The following is a 20,160-nucleotide window of genomic DNA, read 5'->3' on the forward strand; positions in this document are numbered from 1 at the left end:
TCTGTTTTGTCATTCAGTTTTTGTCATTCTTTTGTTTTTTTTCCTCTTGTTTGTTGTGTAGTAAACATTTGTTTTTATTTTCTCCTGTGAAGCACATTGCATTGCATTCCATGTCTGAAATTTGTATAAATAAAGCTTTATTTAATTTCATACATTGGCAAGCCAGTGGGCAATAGGCCAGGCGACAGGCAGTTGGAAGTTTCTTACAGCTAAAATGGAGGAGTACCTATACAAGTCGAGCTAGATCATTGCATGGTGTTGCTTTTATTATTGCGCAATTGTTGCATTTCTCAGTGTATTTGAATATTTTGTGGCTCCTCAAGGTTTTTAGTCAATGAGTACTACTACAGGTACAAATAAATGTCACACCTCCTTCTGGAACCTTAATGGTCAACTTGAGATGTGTGCTTCCAATTAAAACTTTAGGAATATGGAAAACTTTAAATTACACATGCATTTCTCAGGTTAGGATTCAATCCAAAGCGCATGCATACTGTAGGTCAGAAACAAATAACAATAAAATCTGGGCTTAGATGAAATCAACAGGAAAAAAACCACATCCCAAAACTGTCTCCCAGCATGTGGAGACTAGAGCGGCGTTTTCTAATGATTATTATAGGGGTTTCAAGTTAAGGATTGAAAAAACCTGACCAGACTAACAGTATTTCATAGAGCAGATGGTTGCCAGATTCACCTAAAGGATTGTTATGGGGAGGGAGGGACGTCTAGGCCACCCTTCTCGTGGCATGTTGCTCTCACAGACAACTGACACTAGAGAGTCACAACTTTTCTTGTTTGCAGGGACTGCCCCCCCAAAAACCACCAAGTTCAGAATTAGAAACAAACTATACCATTAATTCACAAGTCAAAACACAAACAGTAATTCAAAAGCAAAGTCTATAGATGGAAGGGTCTTGTTGGAGAGAAGGGCCTACATTTTCCAAATAGCCTGATGAGTCATCTCTTACCTGAAGAATTTCTATTGAGAGAGAACTTTTAAGTGCTCAGGGAGTCTATATAAATAGGTCTATTTATATATTTGGTACTGTGTAAAATGCAGTTCCGTGTCTTACTATGATCAGGTTCACTCCACTCTTGAGAAACCATATAAATGCATGTAGCGATAAGGTGCATACTCAAATACAATACTGAACAAAAATATAAAAACACAACATGCAACAATTTCAAAGATTATACTGAGGTACAGTTCATATAAGGAAATCAGTCAATTGAAATAAAAGCATTAGGCCCTAATCTATGGATTTCACGACTGAGCAGGGGCGCAACCATGGGTGGGCCTCGGAGGGAATATATGCCCACCCACTGTGGAGCCAGGCCCAGCCATTCAAAATCAGTTTTACCCAACAAAAGACATGACGACAATCATTCACAAGGGGGGTCAGTTTGAGGTCCTGCGTGTGTGTCCACCTAAGCTTGGGAAAGGGGGCGTTCTGGTGTCCTCCTCATGGCAGACAAACAGGGCTGAAGGAAATGTATCAGTTCTCAAGAAAAGCCACGTAGTCAGTGAGTCTGGCCAGCTGCTGCTCGTTTGGAACCAGCGATACAGGGGGAGGATCTGTTGAAAGAGAGAGAGTGAGTGAGTAAGAGAGGGATTCCTCATAGAGCCAAGTCTTCTACCATGTAGCATCCTCCATCCGTGTGCGTGTCAGAGTTTCCGTTATGAAAATGTGGTGCAGGACATTTGACCAGCAGCATTTCCATTTACCAGACATTTTAGAAATTTACCAGAACCATAGGCCTATGCATTGGGTGCGTAACCTGATTAAGGCATCCACCAACGGTGATCGGAATGACAGAAACCACATTCAGATTATAGTGAATTAATCTTAACAAAACGTGCAAGTCGAGTATGCAATGACGTGTCTCTTACTTACCGCTCACTTTGTAGATGATAGAATAACTGTTGACATTTACTTTTCCTCAGCCAACAAGACGAGAAACGAAAAGTACAATCACTAGCCTAGGCGGTGCGTGAAGTTTGGGGAAGCCAATTTTCACCATAAAAATGCAACTGTATTCGCAGACTTATGTAAAATAGCCTACTATTCGGAATGTGATGAGTAGAGTGTATAGTCATAATTTAGGCTAATAATATAACTCAAAATCACTGTTCGCAAGAAAGACTGTCCAATGCATGGCTGAGCGCATATAGCAGAGAGGCCTAGGCTATATCAGATGTGTTTTTTCTTTCTTTGTGCAGGAAAAATTAAGCTTAGACGTATCATTCAATTCTACTACACTTTATAATACTGCAGACATTAGCAGACTATTTTTTAATTACAGGGTAGCCCACTCTGCTGACACTGACAAACAGATCAATAAAAACGACGTTGTCCATATAATAGGTGAGACAAATAGAATATGACATCCATCTAAGCTGGAGGAGGAAATTATTGCCCAAAAACAAACTTAAGTGGCACTGACCCGACAATGACAGAGTGAATATGTGCAGTGAGCACTCACCAGGGATATGGTCAATGCTCTCCGCTGGTGCCAAACAACATGAACATGACAGAAATGGGCAACAGGTTTCAATGGCATATGGAAGTCTTTATAAAAATAGGCTAATTGCCTCCACTGAAATGGTCAGATTTTGCCTAGGCTACTCTGAAGAAAGGTAAAACATGCCTCATAATATGTAGTAAAACTTTCAGGTTTCAAACAATTAAGAAACTATACACTTTCAAAATGCATACTGCCTCCAGCTCATTGCAAAGTGGTGTGTGACGCACTGATGAAGCCTGCCTTCATTTGCCTATGCATTTAAAAAGCAAATGGGAAGCATGCTTCAATTTCCAGTTGAGAAATAAAAATAATACCTATAAGTACGGCGTGGGACAAAAATATATTTTTAACACAAGATTGCATTTAGCATTGTTGCGCAATGATTGGGCTTATGAAAGCGCTGTCTGGCAGATTTTCTGCTCAAAGGCTCTGTATGCTGATTCAATGTAAGAAAAATTGAGGTGCGAGAGGATTAATCGAGGGGCTGACGGATCAAGTCAGATGAACATATGTGCCACAGATTCTCAGCATGATGGTCTGCTGATTAGAGAAAGGGGCTGTTACAAGGTCCCGCAAAATGTTTCCATAAAGAAATGCGTCTCAAACCAGACTGATCAACAAGCCACCCACTGGGCGTGTCGACAGTTAGGATTGGAGGGAAAAGAACGGCATATGTGGTGATGAGAGTTGAGGGGAGGGGGAAGATGAGGGAAGGGAGTGAACAATGAGCGAGCACAAGAGAGAACTATGGTTACGAAGTGGATGAAAGAGAACACAAGTGGGGGGGAAGAAGGAAAGCATGATGTGTGAGAAATAAAGGGATATCTGATGTTGCTCATTCCTGAACCTGTATTTGACCAGTTACACAGGGACAGAATGTCTCAGGAGGTAGGCCAGGCAAAGGAAACAGAACAGTAATATGGGGGTAAAAATGCGCAAAGAAAAACCTATGAGAGCCCACAAATACATGAGAGAAACAGAGAGGAGGGGAAAGTAAGGGCGGTGAGGAGGAGTGGAGTCAGTGTCTAAGCCAGCTATGAATGACCTCATAATTCACAGCTCTGGACCGGGTTCGCTCTCACACACAACACACACACGGCATATGGTTAAATGGAGCATATGGGGGAATGACAGTCTGGTTGGAAAATGCCATCTGCACCAGAAGAGGGCGTGATTGAGCAAAGTAGGGGGAAAAAGGCTCAGGCATGACAAATAGCCTACTGACGGGAGAAAAGAGAAGGGCAATAGCTCCACCTACCTGGCTTCTGGGGCATTACCATCCTGGTGGCAGGGTCTGCCTGCCAACCCTGGCTCACCACCCCTGTGGGAGGGAAAAAGTGATAAGAGAGAGGAGGGTTGGGTGGAGAAAAGGAGGGCAAAATAAGCGAAGAGAGGAAAGGAGAAAAGTTACGAGACACTATTTTCAGGTCTAAACTTGAAGTCACATGAAGAGATTAAGGATATACAAAACAATGGTATACGACTGTGTTATTGATCCAGTAGCCAGATGGTAGTGAGTATAGATTAGGTTCTACACTGCTTCTGCTTACCCTTCACGGCTTCCTCCACGGAGTAGCCCACAAAGGCGGCAAAGTCTTCGGCCATGATGGAGGTATACGCCTGGGCCACCAGGCCATACGCCCTCCGACGAGTGGTCTCTGTGGGAATAAAGATGGGTACACACGTGAGATGTATGCATTTAAGAGAGGGCCATTTTGTCTTTCAAACATGCAAAAAAAATCTAATAACACCTCATGTAAACTGCACAATGTGGAGTCCAGCCCCATGGTCAAAAAGTAATGTTATTGTACTATTCATGTAGCAGCGCTAACAACAATTTGTCTATACTTGGACTGAGAAATAGCAAGTCAAATAGGCCTACAGTGTAAGGCAGATGTTTTTTATTTAACCTTTAACCAGGTAGGCAAGTTGAGAACAAGTTCTCAATGTATGTAAAGATGTAAGGAAAAGGCGAGCACAAAACAAGGTCAGAGTATGATTTGGTCCCGAGTCAAGAGTGGGTCAACTGCTCCTTATGACGACATTGCAAAACAATTTAGCCTCACAGCTGACGGCAAACCAGACTTTGGCTTACACCTTTGATGGATTGTATGTTTATTGATACCCCGACAGCTTCAATGAACAAGCCCTAAGTTATCGCCTTCGCACTTTATAGCCTAGCAACAGTCTGTGTGTATTAACAACCCCCCATTCGCTACAACAGTGTTACCGGTGGTAACATAACAACTGGGACAAGTGGAGACAGCTGCAAGGACGGGCACAGTGACTGTCCGGGGTTTTTCCCCCTTTCTTCTCCCCAAAGAGCCCCTGTTATCAATGTTACTTAATTTTCTGAACAAAATGCCACATTTGCTTTTAACTCCAGGCATTGGCCCAGAAAAATCAACCGATATCCTTCCAACCACATTATGTAGCCTACTGTATATGGCACAATTGAGAGCCAGAGCATTATCAACTGGTGTGCCCAAGTAATATAAATTAAAAAACTTAACTGGTCCTGCCTTTTTAAGTACACCTACAAAATGCCAAACCCATCTGATGTCTTTCTCAGCCATCTACAGTGCATTCGGAAAGTATTCAGACCCCTTGACTTTTTCCACATTTTGTTACGTTACAGAATTTCCCCTCATCAATCTACACACACAAATACCCCATAATGACAAAGCAAAAACAAGTTTAGAAATTTTTGGAAATGTAAAAAAAAAAATGTAAACTGAAATCTCACATAAGCATTCAGCCCCTTTACTCAGTACTTTGTTGAAGAACATTTGGCAGTGATTACAGCATCAAGTCTTCTTAGGTATGGCGTCACAAGCTTGACACCTGTATTTGTGGAGTTTCTCCCATTCTTCTTTGCATATCCTCTCAAGTTCTGTCAGGTTGGATGGGGAGCGTAGCTGCACCGCTATTGGGTTCAAGTCCAGGCTCTGGCTGGGCCACTCAAGGACATTGAGACTTGTCCTGAAGCCACCACTGCGTTATCTTGGCTGTGTGCTTAGGGTCGTTGTCCATAGGGTCGTTGTCCTATTGGAAGGTGAACCTTCGCCCCAGTCTGAGGTTCTGAGCGCTCTGGAGAAGGTTTTCATCAAGGATCTCTCTGTACTGTGCTCTGTTCATCTTTCCCTCAATCCTGACTAGTCTCCCAGTCCCTGTCGCTGAAAAACGTCCCCACCACGATGCTGCCACCACCATGCTTCACCGTAGGGATGGTGCCACGTTTCCTTCAGACGTGACGCTTGGCATTCAAGCCAAAGAGTTTAATCTTGGTTTCATCAGACCAGAGAATCTTGTTACTTTAGGTGCCTTTTGGCAAACTCCAAGCAGACTGTCATGTGCCTTTTATTGAGGAGTGGCTTCCGTCTGGCCACTTTAGCACAAAGGCCTGATAGGTAGAGAGCTGCAGAGATGGTTGTCCTTCTGGAAGGTTCTCCCATCTCCACAGAGGAACTCTAAAGCTCTGTCAGGGTGACCATCGGGTTCTTGGTCACCTCCATGTCCAAGGCCCTTCTCACCCGATTGCTCAATTTGGCCGGGCAGCTAGCTCGAGTCCTGCTGGTTCCAAACTTATTCCATTTTAGAATGGATGGAGGCCAATGTTTTTGGGGACCTTCAATGCTGCAGAAATGTTCTGGTACCCTTCCCCAGATCTGTGCCTCGACACAAACCTGTCTTGGAGCTCTACGGACAATTCCTTTGACCTCATGGCTTGATTGTTGCTCTGACATGCACTGTCAACTGTGGGACCTTATATAGGCAGGTGTGTGCCTTTCCAAATCATGTCCAATCAATTTAATTTACCACAGGTGGACTCCAATAGAGTTGTAGAAACATCTCAGGGATGCTGAATGGAAACAGGATGCACAGGAGCTCAATTTCAAGTCTCATAGCAAAGGGTCTGAATACTTATGTAAATAAGGTATGTGTTTTTTATTTTAAATTAGCAAAGAAATTCTAAAAACCTGTTTTCCCTTTGTCATTATGGGATATTGAGTGTAGACTAAATACATTTTTAAAACAAATTCAATCTATTTTAGAATAAGGCTATAACATAACAAAATGTGGAAAAAAGCCAAGGGGTCTGAATACTTTCCGAATGCACTGTATTTCCTGTGCTTGAGGGGTATAAAATCAATGTCACTTAAATCTCGCTGGATTGATTGCATTCATTTTATTCTTGCATGTGCCGATAATTTTTTTCCCGTTAATGTTACAATCACGGAAACGTTTGTAATGTTAAACACACCCTGGTAATGACTGAAATGGACTCAAAGGAATAGATTGTCTTTCTGTTGAATCTATAAGAACACTCAAGCTTTGTCAGGGATTTAACAGTCTTGACACATACCACAAGAAATAGAAGATAACAGTGCCTTCAGAATATATTCACAGTGCCTTCAGAAAATATTCACACCCCTAGACTTTTTCCACATTTTGTTGTGTTACAGCCTGATTTTAAAATGGATTAAATGTAGATTAGTGGGCATCGGCCAACACACAATACCCCATAATGTCAAAGTGGAATTAAGTTTAGAAATTTGTACTAATTAATTAAAAATGAAAAGCTGAATTGTCTTGAGTCAATAAGTATTCAACCCCTTTGTTATGGCAAGCCTAAATACACTCAGAAGTAAAAACGTGCTTAACAAGTCACATAATAAGTTGCATGGACTAATAATAGTGTTTAACATTTTGTTATGACTACCTCATCTCTGTACCTCACACATACAGATAATTGTATGGTCCCTCAGTCAAACACAGATTCAACCACAAAGACCAGGGAGGTTTTCCAATGCCTAGCAAAGGACACCCATTGACGTGAACATCCCCTTGAGTATGGTTAAGTTAATTGACTTTGGATGGTGTATCAATACTCCCAGTCCCTACAAAGTTACAGGCGTCCTTCCTAACTTAGTGGCCGGAGAGGAAGGAAACCGCTCAGAGATTTCACAATGAGGCCAATGGTGACTTTAAAACAGTTAGAGTTTAATGGCTGTGATAGGAGAAAATTGAGGATGAATCAACCTTGTACAGTGGGGGGAAAAAAGTATTTGATCCCCTGCTGATTTTGTACGTTTGCCCACTTACAAAGAAATGATCAGTCTATAATTTTAATAGTAGGTTTATTTGAACAGTGAGAGACAGAACAACAAAAATATCCAGAAAAACGCATGTCAAAAATGTTATAAAATTATTTGCATTTTAATGAGGGAAATAAGTATTTCACCCCTCTGCAAAACATGACTTAGTACTTGGTGGCAAAACCCTTGTTGGCAATCACAGAGGTCAGACGTTTCTTGTAGTTGGCCACCAGGTTTGCACACATCTCAGGAGGGATTTTGTCCCACTCCTCTTTGCAGATCTTCTCCAAGTCATTAAGGTTGAGGCTGACGTTTCAGAAAGATTTCTGGCTCCCAGGTGTCTTTTTTACAGGTAACAAGCTGCAGTTAGAAGCACTCCCTTTAAGAATGTGCTCCTAATCTCAGCTCATTACCTGTATAAAAGACACCTGGGAGCCAGAAATCTTTCTGATTGAGAGGGGGTCAAATACTTATTTCTCTGATTGAAATGCAAATCAATTTATAACATTTTTGACATGTGTTTTTCTGGATATTTGTTGTTATTCTGTCTCTCACTGTTCAAATAAACCTACCATTAAAATTATAGACTGATCCTTTCTTTGTCAGTGGGCAAACGTACAAAATCAGCAGGGGATCAAATACTTATTTCCCCCACTGTAGTTATTCCACAATACTAACCTAATTGACAGAGTGAAAATAAGTGAGCCCGTACAGAATTAAAATATTCCAAAACATGCATCCTGTTTGCAACAAGGCACTAAAAGTAATACTGCAAAAAATGTGGCACAGCAATTAACGTTTTGTCTTGAATACAAAAAGTGGAATGTTTTGGGGTAAATTCAATACAACACATTACTGAGTACCACTCTCCATATTTTCAAGCACAGTGGTGGCTGAATCATGTCATGGGTATGCTTGTAATCATTAAGGACTGGAGTTTTTCAAGATAAAAAATATAAACCAAATGGAGCTAAGCACAGGCAAAATCCTAGCTGAGTTAGTTGACTTAAATCTATTTTTAAATCTATGGCAAGACCTGAAAATGGTTGTCTAGCAACGATAAAACAATTTGACAGAGCTTGAAGAATTTTGAAAATAAAAAGGTGCAAATGTTGCACAATCCAGGTGTCAACAACTCTTAAGAGACATACCCTGAAAGACAGACAGCTGTAATGACTGCCAAAGGTGCTTCTACAAAGTTGTGACTCAGGGGTGTGAATACTTGTGTAAATGAGTGTACTTCTGCATATTTTTTTTTTTTATAAATTAGCAAAGAACATGTTGCTAATGTTTTCACTTATGGGTATTGTGTGTAGATTGGTGAAAAAGATATACATTTATTCAAATTAGGCACATCATTTTCTGTATTTTAACAAAATATTTTTTGCTTTTCTGACACCATTACAAAATGTATACAAGTGCATTCTAAGAAAAAAGTCAATTTTGACAATAAATGTAATAATGGAATTCCCACCAAAATCCCTGAACTAATTATTTGTCCGCCCCAGTAAAATGTTGTGCTCCAATTCAGTTAATTAATAACGTTTGGAGTGTCTTCATCCATTGTCTAACTGTTGCATTTATTAGAATTGTTCTTAAAACCTTTTAACAATTTTGATGACTGTTGCTAGCACCACTGATAAAATATTACAACTAATTCTAAAGGAATTTGGAGACTACAAGAACAGATGACAGAAGCCATTGAATCAGCTGAGTGGCAGGGTACTAATCCAAAGATGACTAGTCATGTGGGCCGGCCCCTCCAAATGCCTCCCCTACAGCTCTTCAGAAAGGAGTTGGTAGTTGCTGAGCAAGTCGGTCTATGACATGAGGGGGATGGTACTTAATGGAGAAACAGGACCCCCACTGACACTCTATTCCAGGGCCTCTGTCATTTCTCAACATCTTAACTTTTAAAAATAGCCCCCCCCCCCCCCCCAATCTTCACCAGGAAAGGCTTGCCACTGAGGACTTAGCAAGGGCTTTTATTTTTAAATGCTGGCACATGCCAAGTGAGAGCAACAACATATTGGGACAACACTCAAACTATAGTTATATTGCAAAACCATTTTGTTTTGAACTTCAAACTGATTTGCTGGGTATGCATGTGTGTTTCTCTGTACCTTGAAAAAAGGAGGAATGAAGGGCATTCTTGAAATAATCAGAATCTGATAAAAACAAAGAAATATCTGCTTGAGTCATTTGAAGCATTGTTTATTTCAGTATGCGACAAAAACAGATCTGTTGAAATATTCTGTTGCCAGTTGTGGGCACGCAATCAATTCAAGCATTTATCCGTTTGAAACAACCACAGGCATTCTAGATGCAGATGAGAAATCCCAAATCAAATCTTCATTCCCATCTCAATCTCTACACCTGATAAAGTCTTCAAGTGGTTGTTTACCAGAGTGTATTCAACCTAAAGTACATAACAAATAGATCTGATATGGAAATACAAAAGTATAAAAAAACTATATAGTTTACAAAATGGCAAAATTAAGAGTACAAAAACCTAAATATTGCACTCAAAACTGGGGTAAGCCATTGTGTATCCAAGTCAATCCACTCCTAACGAAAACATTCTGATGCAACCAACGTCTTCCTTCCTTCCTCCTAAATGATCTTAATATCTCTGAAACATTGAAACTAGAGTCCCTGCCATGAACATTCAGGTTGAAGAACCTTCAAAAGTAGTAAATAGTTAATTTGTTCATTTCGTATATTTAAGTTTCATCACTCCTCCTCTTCGTCCCCTTCCGCATCCTCAAACTCGTCATCGTCGACCATTCCAAAGTCCATCTTGGCCAGGACGACCTCCACATGCTCCGTGGACAGTGTGAAGTGGTCCATCTTCTCAAAGCCTGGCTCGGGCCTCTCCTCACCCAGGGAGCTCTTGGCGGTGTCCTTGGTCTGTGTAATCAGGCCCTTGGAGGCCAGCAGGAACTCGGCAGCACCGCTCTGCTCCAGGGCCTGAACCGCCGTGTCAGTCAGCTCTGAGCCTGCCTGCAGTCGCTCGCCATAGCGCTGGGCCAGCGCCCGCAATGCTGTAACCTTCTCGTCCTGCTCCTTGCCGATCTGTTCCAGCAGCATGCCCTTACGCTCCTCCAGCACAGCGTAGAGCAGGTCGAAGCGCTCGCCCAAGCTTTGCTTGGCGCGCTGTGCATTGTCCTGCACCGCCCGGCAGGCGTCCTCCATCTGGTTGAGTAGGGCCTGAAGGCGCCCATTGCCCGCCACCAGGGCGTCGATGGCGTTGCTAAGCTCGCCCTTCTGCACCTGGTAGACACTGGCCAGCGGCGACACCTCACAGTCCTTGTGCTGGCCAAACACCTTGCACATGGAACAGGTGGGCATCTGGCAGGTAACGCAGTAGATGTTGATCTTTTCCTCCTCGTGCTCCTGGCACATGGGTTCTTTAGAGTCCTTGGGCTTCAATGGAGTCTCTGTGCTGTCACTGCTGCCACTACCCCCGCCGCCCTCCTGCTGTTGCTTGTAGATGTCAATGATGTTCTCCACCAGCAGGTTGCGTTGAAGGCCGTGCACGCCGTGGCGGTCCAGGACCACCTCGAAGCGGCAGGTGGGGCAGCGGAAGACGCCGCCCGAGAAGCGGTAGGGATTGCGTGAGTCGTAGAGGTCGCTGGCACAGCCACGGCACAGGTTGTGTTGGCAGGGAAGGATGACCACGGGCTTAGTGAACATCTCCAGGCAGATGGGGCAGCTCAGCTGCTTCTCCAGGCTCTCCATGGGGCTTGGTGGACGCACCACCGAGCCTGTCCTCTGGACATCCATGCTGAAATAAGCTTCTCCTTAATGTTGGGCTAGAAAAGCTGAGTCTCTTTTTCGACACAGCCTTCTCAAACTTCAGTGTGTCTTGGACGACTGCTTCTCCTATAGGCTTTAACAAGCCTGTAACTGTGGAGGCTGGGGGTTGAACCTTTCTCTTTGGTAGCTGCTTCAGAGTCCGCTGAAGTGCTGACATCTGTTCTGACTGGGGAATAGCAGCCCTGTCCTTTATACCAGCCTGCGACACCCGATATCTCCCACCAACCAGGGTACATATTCCTCCCTGCTTGTTTGCCAGGCTCTTTTCTGAGAAAATGGCCCCCACCCACTGGCTGCTGCATGTGTCATATGTTACACAAGGAGCGAGATCCCCTCCCGCAGTGACAGAAATCTGACAGGGCCAGGAGTACATTCAGCAGAGATAAAGCCCCCCATGTGACTGTCCCAGAGCAGTCGCACCCGAGGGAGGTTTCCTTAAGGGTAAACAACATGCCTTGTCACGTCAACACACCCCTGACTGTTTACCACGGGCTGGTTTTCCAGGAGTATTACGACAAAGCCAACATAGGCTTCATAAAGCTAACCACCTTTCTCGCTGGTGTAGCCTACTTATACTCTGGTCATATCAGAGCACTTCAGTAGATTAAATAAAACTCTTAGCAAGCATTCACAACACCCTCTGTGGCAGACCCCAAACCCACTGTTTGAGGTTTCATGCTCATGACATGCATTGCACCATCATCCTATAAATATGCAAAAAAATCTATATTTCTCTCTTCATACTTTTGCCCCTTCTACATTTGCCCACTGAATGGTGTTTTGAATCCAACATTTTACTCGATAAACTGCCCCAACAAAACAAGCAGAATAAAATACCTCCCAGTGACTTTCTTTGGATTGATTTCCATTATATTACACAAGCGGTCAGCTATAGGTTAAACCCCAGATCGTGGAAATTAAGATGGCCTTGAGTAACTCTCCTGTAAATGTGTAGCACATTCCGTGACGTTGAAAAATTATAAAAAATAAAGAACAGTGAGCACCAGGGATGAGCTATTCTAAAACCTTGCCGCATGAGTGACTTCGTGTATGGGTCTACCAGGGTCCAAAAGTTAGAGGTGGTTACACATGGGGGGTATGAGCAGTGAAGGTCATAAGTGTTTCCATATGACACTAATCGGCAGAGGCAGGAACTTACTGATGGATATTTTAGTGTAATTTAAGAAGACACCATCTTATCTGTCAATTTCATAACCTTGTGACAATACCTTTGTAATATACTCATCTATATTGACTACTGTCATTTTGAGAATCAAGAAAAATGATCTGTTTTGAACAATTGTGGTAGGCTAAATGGTGTGATGCTGCTTATGGTTTAAAGGGCTAGATTAAACAAGGTGAACTGTATCATATCATGCTGTGCATCAATGGGACAATTTGTTCATGTTCTTATAGAGCCTATTAATTATCAAGGGGGTATTACAAAAACTTTTAAAGATGGAATCCGCAGTATTGGGAAACAGCTCCACTGTCCACTTGACAAAGAGCTGGGGAGCATCACGTATCGTAAATATACATATGCTGCTGTTCTATCGTGTGTGCAATAAGGGGAGAAAAAAAATGTTTGCAGTAACTTTTTTGTTGTTCTTATAGAGCAAATGGACATGGCAGGTTCACCATTCAGGATTCCAACTTTAAGCTCCCTCATGTTTGCCCCCATTTACCACATCACAGCTGGGAAACAATGTAGGATGCAAGTGGCACCCTTTTATTTATTATTTATTTAACTAGGCAAGTGAGTAAAGAACAAATTCTTATTTACAATGACGGCCTATCGGGGAACAGTGGGTTAACTGCCTTGTTTAGGGGTAAAATGACAGATTTTTACCTTGTCAGCTCAGGGATTCGATTCAGCAACCTTTCGGTTACTGGCCCAACGCTCTAACCACTAGGCTACCTGCCACCCCTTTTGATCATCAAGAACCCTCAATAGGCAGCAGACTACAATGTACAGTTGAAGTCGGAAGTTTACATACACTTAGGTTGGAGTCATTAAAACTTGTTTTTCAACCAGTCCACAAACTTCTTGTTAACAAACTATAGTTTTGGCAAGTCGGTTAGCACATCTACTTTGTGTATGACAAGTCATTTTTCCAACAATTGTTTAGACATTATTTCGCTTATAATTCACTGTATCACAATTCCAGTGGGTCAGAAGTCTACAGACACTAAGCGAAAAGTGCAAATCAATCCCAGAACAACCGTAAAGGACCTTGTGCCTTCAAACAGCTTGGAAAATTCCATAAAATGATGTCATGGCTTTAGAAGCTTCTGATAGGCTAATTGACATCATTTGAGTCAATTGAAGGTGTACCTGTGGATGTATTTCAAGGCCTACCTTCAAACTTAGTGCTACTTGCTTGACATCATGGGAAAATCAAAAGAAATCAGCCAAGACCTCAGAAAAAAAATGGTAGACCTCCACAAGTCTGGTTCATCCTTGGGAGCAATTTCTAAACACCCGAAGGTACCACCTTCATCTGTACAAACAATAGTACGCAAGTATAAACACCATGGGACCACGCAGCCGTCATACCGCTCAGGAAGGAGATGTGTTCTGTCTCCTAGAGATTAATGTACTTTGGTGCGAAAAGTGCAAATCAATCCCAGAACAACCGCAAAGGACCTTGTGAAGATGCTGGAGGAAACAGGTAGAAAAGTATCTATATCCACAGTAAAACAGTATATCCACAGTCCTATATCAACATAACCTGAAAGGCCGCTCAGCAAGGAAGAAGCCACTGCTCAGAAACCGCCATCAAAAAGCTAGACTACGGTTTGCAACTGCACATGGGGACAAAACTCGTACTTTTTGAAGAAATGTCCTCTGGTCTGATGAAACAAAAATAGAACTGTTTGGCCATAATGACCATCGTTATGTTTGGAGGAAAAAGGGGGATGCTTGCAAGCCAAAGAACACCATTCCAACCGTGAAGCACAGGGATGGCAGCATCATGTTGTGGTGATGCTTTGCTGCAGGAGGGACTGGTGCACTTCACAAAATAGATGGCATCATAAGGGAGGAAAATGATGTGGATATATTGAAGCAACATCAAAACATCAGTCAGGAAGTTAAAGCTTGGTTGCAAATGAGTCTTACAAATGGACAATGACCCCAAGCATACTTCCAAAGGACAACAAAGTCAAGGTATTGGAGTGGCCATCACAAAGCACTGACCTCAGTCCTGTAGAAAATTTGTGGGCAGAACTGAAAAAGCGTGTGGAGCAAGGAGGCCTACAAACCTGACTCAGTTATACCAGCTCTGTCAGGAGGAATGGGCCAAAATCCACCCAACATATTGTGGGAAGCTTGTGGACGGCTACCCAAAACGTTTGACCCAAGTTAAACAATTTAAAGGCAATGCTACCAAATACTAATTGAGTGCATGTAAACTTCTGACCCACTGGGAATGTGATGAAAGAAATAAAACATTCTCTACTATTATGACATTTTACATTCTTAAAATAAATTGGTGATCCTAACTGACCTAAGACAGGAAATATTTACTAGGATTAAATGTCAGGAATTGTGAAAAACTGAGTTGAAATGTATTTGGCTAAACTTCGACTTCAACTGTAAACATTGCAAAATGTGCTATATAACAAGTGTGGGGCCACTAGTTTCATAATTTAAGTAAGAATACAAATTCTTACATCAACTACCCAACATTTTATTTAATCCTGCTACAAATTGTCCAAAGCTAATTCTAACATGAAAAACTTAGCTGCTGATTGTGTGAACACTAACAAATCTATCCTTATCCAATGTATTTCTTCTTGTCTAGCCTAAGGGTTAGGCTATGAATATAGTAAACTGGTGAGAGACAAAGCCTAAGCAAGAGTTCAGTCTGTCTCAACAGGTCAATACAGTGAGCCTCAAACAAATCTGCAGTCAATCAATCACTCACTCAATGTGTAGCACTACTCTCTGGAGTGTATTCAATAACACCCAGTAACAGTCTCCAGAATATGTTTTTCTCACCAGAAGACATAAAAAAAAAAAAACAGTATGCATATTCTAAGATCCCCTGTGGGACTAATGTTATATTTCAAAACCTGGAAACTCAGTCACATTGTGTTAGAAATGCAATTTGAGCCACTTGTGCAAGCCATCATTCAGGTCAGGTGTGTGCAATTGGTAACAGAAAAGTGCACGGCCATGACAGTACCTCGCAGGGCCTCCATGACTGGCAGGATGTTTTCAGACCACTGGTGAGCTGCGATGGCCGAGTAGATCCCTGGGAAGTCTCGCTGCCATATACGCTGACCCACGGCCCATAAGGCCGTCAGTTCTGGGTTTGCCTGCACACACCACATGTTTCAACCCACTTCACTGACATTACCATACATTGGGGCCTAGACTATAATGAATGACATGCAGGCTAGGAGTCTTGTTGCTAGTGACACATTGGATACACTCATTCTCATGTGTTGAATTAATTAAGCGTGCAGGGCAGGTCCCACTTGTCTACGATCATTTTCAACGTGGGAAATTATAGGTTGAGTACCTATTCAATAGTTACGGGGTTCCCAGTATAGCGTTAACATTTTTAATCTAACAACTAGGGATGTTAACGGATAACCGGTTAGCCGCTGAAAATACATTTGATTGGTCATGCTCATCCGTCTATAGGTTAAATTGCATAATTTAGGAGTTAAATTGGCACGTGTGTATATTCATTAGTTATCATGTAGATTATCCCACCTGCACAGCATAGAGCCTAGTTTTAGGAGTGGAATGGCCTATCAAGGGTAGGCAACCCTGTTCCTGGAGTGCTGCAGGATTTGTAGTTCCAACACTAGGCACCACACCTGACCAACTGAATTAATTGATCAGTTCAGTGATTGCCTAAATTCAACACACCTGGTCTTCCTGCAGCACTCCAGGACCAGGGCTGCCTGGCCTATCACCTGTCAGACAGCGCAGCTCTTTAAAAATCTGGAGTGAAGCATGTGCTTTTATAAACCCAGTCATTGTGCAACAAATAACAATTCTAAATGCAATTGCATGTTAACTGTTTTGATGGCCACGATTAAGAGCTACTATTTTAAATTCTCAAACTCAACTCGTAATTAAAGAGTCCCTTCCATTCGCCATTCAAGTGCATAGGCTAGTCAACAATAGGCAGGCTATCATCGTGTCACCTACCACTTTTCAATGTGAGCTTGAGGCAGTATAATTGTTTGAAACCTGAAAGTTTTACTTTGATTAAAATAATGAGGCATGTCTTACCTTGCTTCAAAACTTGGGAGGTAATTATTTAATAAAGACTTAATGTCATTAACCAGCATTTGTCTCCTGTTCTATTGGTTTTCATATCAACTTTCCTTCGTTGTCCAGAAGCCAAAGGCACAATCATAGTCATATTAGCAACCCATCCTAGTTGTTGCCATTAGATTACCCTCTTTCTATGTTTGAGATTCACCTCTATTACATATGGAACCACTCGCATTTGGTGCACTGTTTAGAACAGTGTTTTTCACATTAATAGCATTTTGGAAAATGTTTGAAAATGGGGTTTTATTAACTGTTTCATTACAGAAGTTGCATGTTCAATAATAGACTTGCTATTGTTGTATGTTTCCATTAAACTCTTAAAATGTCTTGTCTGCATGCATTATATTTTGTTGGTCAGTAATTTGACTGTTTGGAGAGAGAAAATCTATTTGTTGACCGGTTAATGAGGGTCGGTCAGTCGGCAGCAAAATTGACCCGAAATGTGCATACCTACTAAGAAAAAGATGCTTTTGACACTAAGACATTTACAAACATTTACAGCTATCTAAGTATGAGAAATTCTAACCCTTCTCACCGATTTAATGGCTTGAGGAATTCGCTTCCACAAGTACCTTGCATTATTCCTGTAAAGAGAAAAAGTAATCTGACAATTAATTCCAATCATGTCTCAGTGGGTAGAAAATCTTATCTTTAGAAGGGCTTTGGAAAGGCATAGCCTGACTTGCATGTCATTGTGCAGTAGATAGAGCACCAACAGCTGGGCATACACTTGAGGGGTAGCAATGCCACCTGGAGCCTGGCAATAAAAAGAGCATGAATTAGTCAATGCCTATGGTCAGACCATTCAAGCCAATTAATTACTCATGAAGTTCCACATTTGGTAGCACCCTCATGACTTAGGATAGCCCAATAATGGAGTAAAGGAGCCTACGTTACTCCTTACAGTCCAAGGACCTTACTTGTTCTGTTTAAAGGCGAATTGGCTCGAAGTCAAAACAGCCAAATACTCCATCTAATCCTGAATCGATTCTCAATTGCAGTACGGTTCTAGAATCAAATCCCTCTACTTCTCATATCAAATGTCACAAATGCAAAATACACACTTACTGTACATTGTTAAAACAGTTGCAGCCGACAATATATTTCAGTGACAACATGTTTGGGGCATCAGTCTTCCATTTACACAGAGGTGTTAGGAGACGCAGATAGCTAATTAGCACAAGTAGTCAACTGTCTTCAGTCTGTTTTCCGTAAACACGCACTGTAACATGGAGATATGGCCAAGTTGGAAACATGGAGATATGGCATTACCATGCAGTGGTAGAAAAGATCATAAAAGTTCACATGGGAGGAACCATACAAAGGCCAAATTATCACTATTGTGTAGTTAGAGATGAGAAGACCCCGGCTGAACGACTGGAAATGTGTCTCGGGTAAGAATGACACTGGGAATATTCATCATTACTACATTTGGGTATTGCGCTCTAACAGAATGGCTTGCAAAATGAAGATGCGCAGAACTGTTCTGTGCATCATTTTGCATGCCATCATGCAGGACCAGCTACTGATTTGAAATCAGTAATCTACACGGGAACAACCAGTTAAATGTATTGATGTTGCTAAAGATGGGAGACAGAAGAATAGGAACAAACTAGATGAATTGTAATAATGCGCCATTGTGTGAGTCAGGCTGTTGGTAGATCTGCCCACCTATGAAACCAGTAGGCCTATAGGAGAATAACTTTTCTTTTCTAATTATAAGCCTTGGTCGAACAGGGCGAAAATTATCTTCTCCATGCAAACTCCCAAGTGGCGCTCCCGAGTTGTGAAGCGGTCTAAGGCAGTGCTTGGGGCGTCACTACAGACCCTGGTTTGATCCCGGGCTGTATCACAACCGGCCGTGATCGAAGTTCCATATTGCGGGGCACAATTGGCCCAGTGTCATCCGGGTTAGGCCGCCATTGTAAAATAAGAATTTGTTCTAAACTGACTTGCCTAGTTAAAGGTAATATATATATATATATATATATATATATATTCTGCAACCTTGTGAAGCACATGTATCAAATAAGGAAAATGCGGGCTAGACATATGGCAAAACGCATGTGTATCTGGTGGACATCTGACATGAATGTTCCAGTGTCAAGCTAAGAATGTAGCCTTTAAAGCCACTAGTCTGAATTATGTATATACCAAAGAGTAGCATACATTTAGAAGCTTAGTTTAAAACGTTGTCTGTGCATACCATCAAAGAGTAGGCCACCAACACAAAACGTACGGTTAAACAACGGACCAAATGCAAGCACTAGCCAACTGACGTACGGGTAACATGGTACTTTACTCACAACTCATTCAATGAACTGCGTTAGTCAATTTCATGTTATGAGCTAGCTAATTAGATGTGTTGTTTGCCAACAAACGCTAGTGTGTCTGTGTGTGGCTGGATAGCTAACTACTGAACTTAGCAGCCAGCTACACCAAACGTAAATAACGGAGCAGATGCAAAAGCACTAACGTTAGCGATATGTTTAGCAACATCATAACTAGCTAAGTTAGCAAACCACCGTCGTGTAGCTAGCTACTTTCACTCACAGCTCCTGCAGCGTTAGCTTTGTTCAATTTAACGGTAATGTTATGATCTAGCTAGCTACTTTAACTCACAGCTCCTGCAGCGTTAGCTTTGTTCAATTTAACGGTAATGTTATGATCTAGCTAGCTAGATATGTTGTGTTCGCTGACGTTACCTAGTTAGTGTGTGTGGATGGGTAATTTAGCTAGCTACAAACCAAAGCGATTATCTTCGAACACCGACATTTAAATTATACAATTTTGAAGAAATACATAACTACCTCAAGCTCCTGTGTTTCGCACTGCTCTAAAAGTTTATCATAATTTTCACCCATTATCACTGCGGCAGGCATTTTGTTGCTGCCCAGATCAGTCATTCGACCAGATACTGGGTTTCCAATTGCACTAGTAGTTACCACAGCCACAAAGTCCAATTGGCTTGGTCTTAAACATTTATACAAACAAACATTTTCTTCTTGGTATTCATTTAAGGTTAGGGGCACGGTTTGCAGTGTGATTATGGTTAAAATCACATTTTAAGATGAAAAATTGTAGAAATGGGCGGGGTTTATGACTGTGTTGCTGTGGTAACTAGTGAAGACCCAGATACTGGTTAATTTCTTCTTTAAATTTGTATTGGTTGATCGCAACCAAGTGAAAGCTGCATACACCGCAACCTACTGTATTGGAGTGCTAGGCCCCTATTAATCTATTTCTCTTATCTAGCCGTGTTTCCTCCTACTGTTCTAGGAAATTAAAAATATATAAAAATTGCCCTACACAAATTTAAACCTCACCACTATTCTACTACTAGGCTGATGCTACAGCAGGCCGGCAGCCTGGGAGGATTCAACACACCTTGTTACTCTTCTTCAGTAAAATCTTGTA

At 41.9% G+C, this 20,160-nt stretch overlaps 2 protein-coding genes across 3 annotated transcripts; both read right to left on the bottom strand.

Annotated features, from left to right (window-relative positions):
- Nucleotides 1–115: 115 nt before the first annotated feature.
- On the bottom strand, nt 116–19,799 carry LOC106581673 (COP9 signalosome complex subunit 8). Of its 2 annotated transcripts, none has more exons than XM_014163877.2 (7): nt 19,554–19,799; nt 17,430–17,500; nt 17,279–17,327; nt 15,635–15,767; nt 4,077–4,184; nt 3,785–3,847; nt 116–1,576 (listed from the first exon to the last, which is right to left on the bottom strand). In XM_014163877.2, exons 1-7 carry the CDS (start codon nt 19,647–19,649, stop codon nt 1,497–1,499), a joined length of 600 nt encoding a protein of 199 aa, XP_014019352.1. In that variant the 5' UTR covers nt 19,650–19,799; the 3' UTR covers nt 116–1,496. The 2 variants fall into 2 exon arrangements, with proteins under 2 accessions (XP_014019352.1, XP_014019353.1); XM_014163878.3 differs by lacking the exon at nt 19,554–19,799 and adding an exon at nt 19,297–19,505.
- trim63b (tripartite motif containing 63b) lies at nt 9,819–11,577 on the bottom strand. The gene is given in 1 exon segment (NM_001139652.1): nt 9,819–11,577. A coding segment is annotated over 1 exon segment (1,053 nt). The 5' UTR covers nt 11,412–11,577; the 3' UTR covers nt 9,819–10,358.
- Nucleotides 19,800–20,160: the final 361 nt, after the last annotated feature.

This window comes from Salmo salar, chromosome 21, assembly GCF_965601325.2.
Source record: "Salmo salar chromosome 21, fSalSal1, whole genome shotgun sequence".
Classification (NCBI taxonomy): Eukaryota; Metazoa; Chordata; class Actinopteri; order Salmoniformes; family Salmonidae; genus Salmo; species Salmo salar.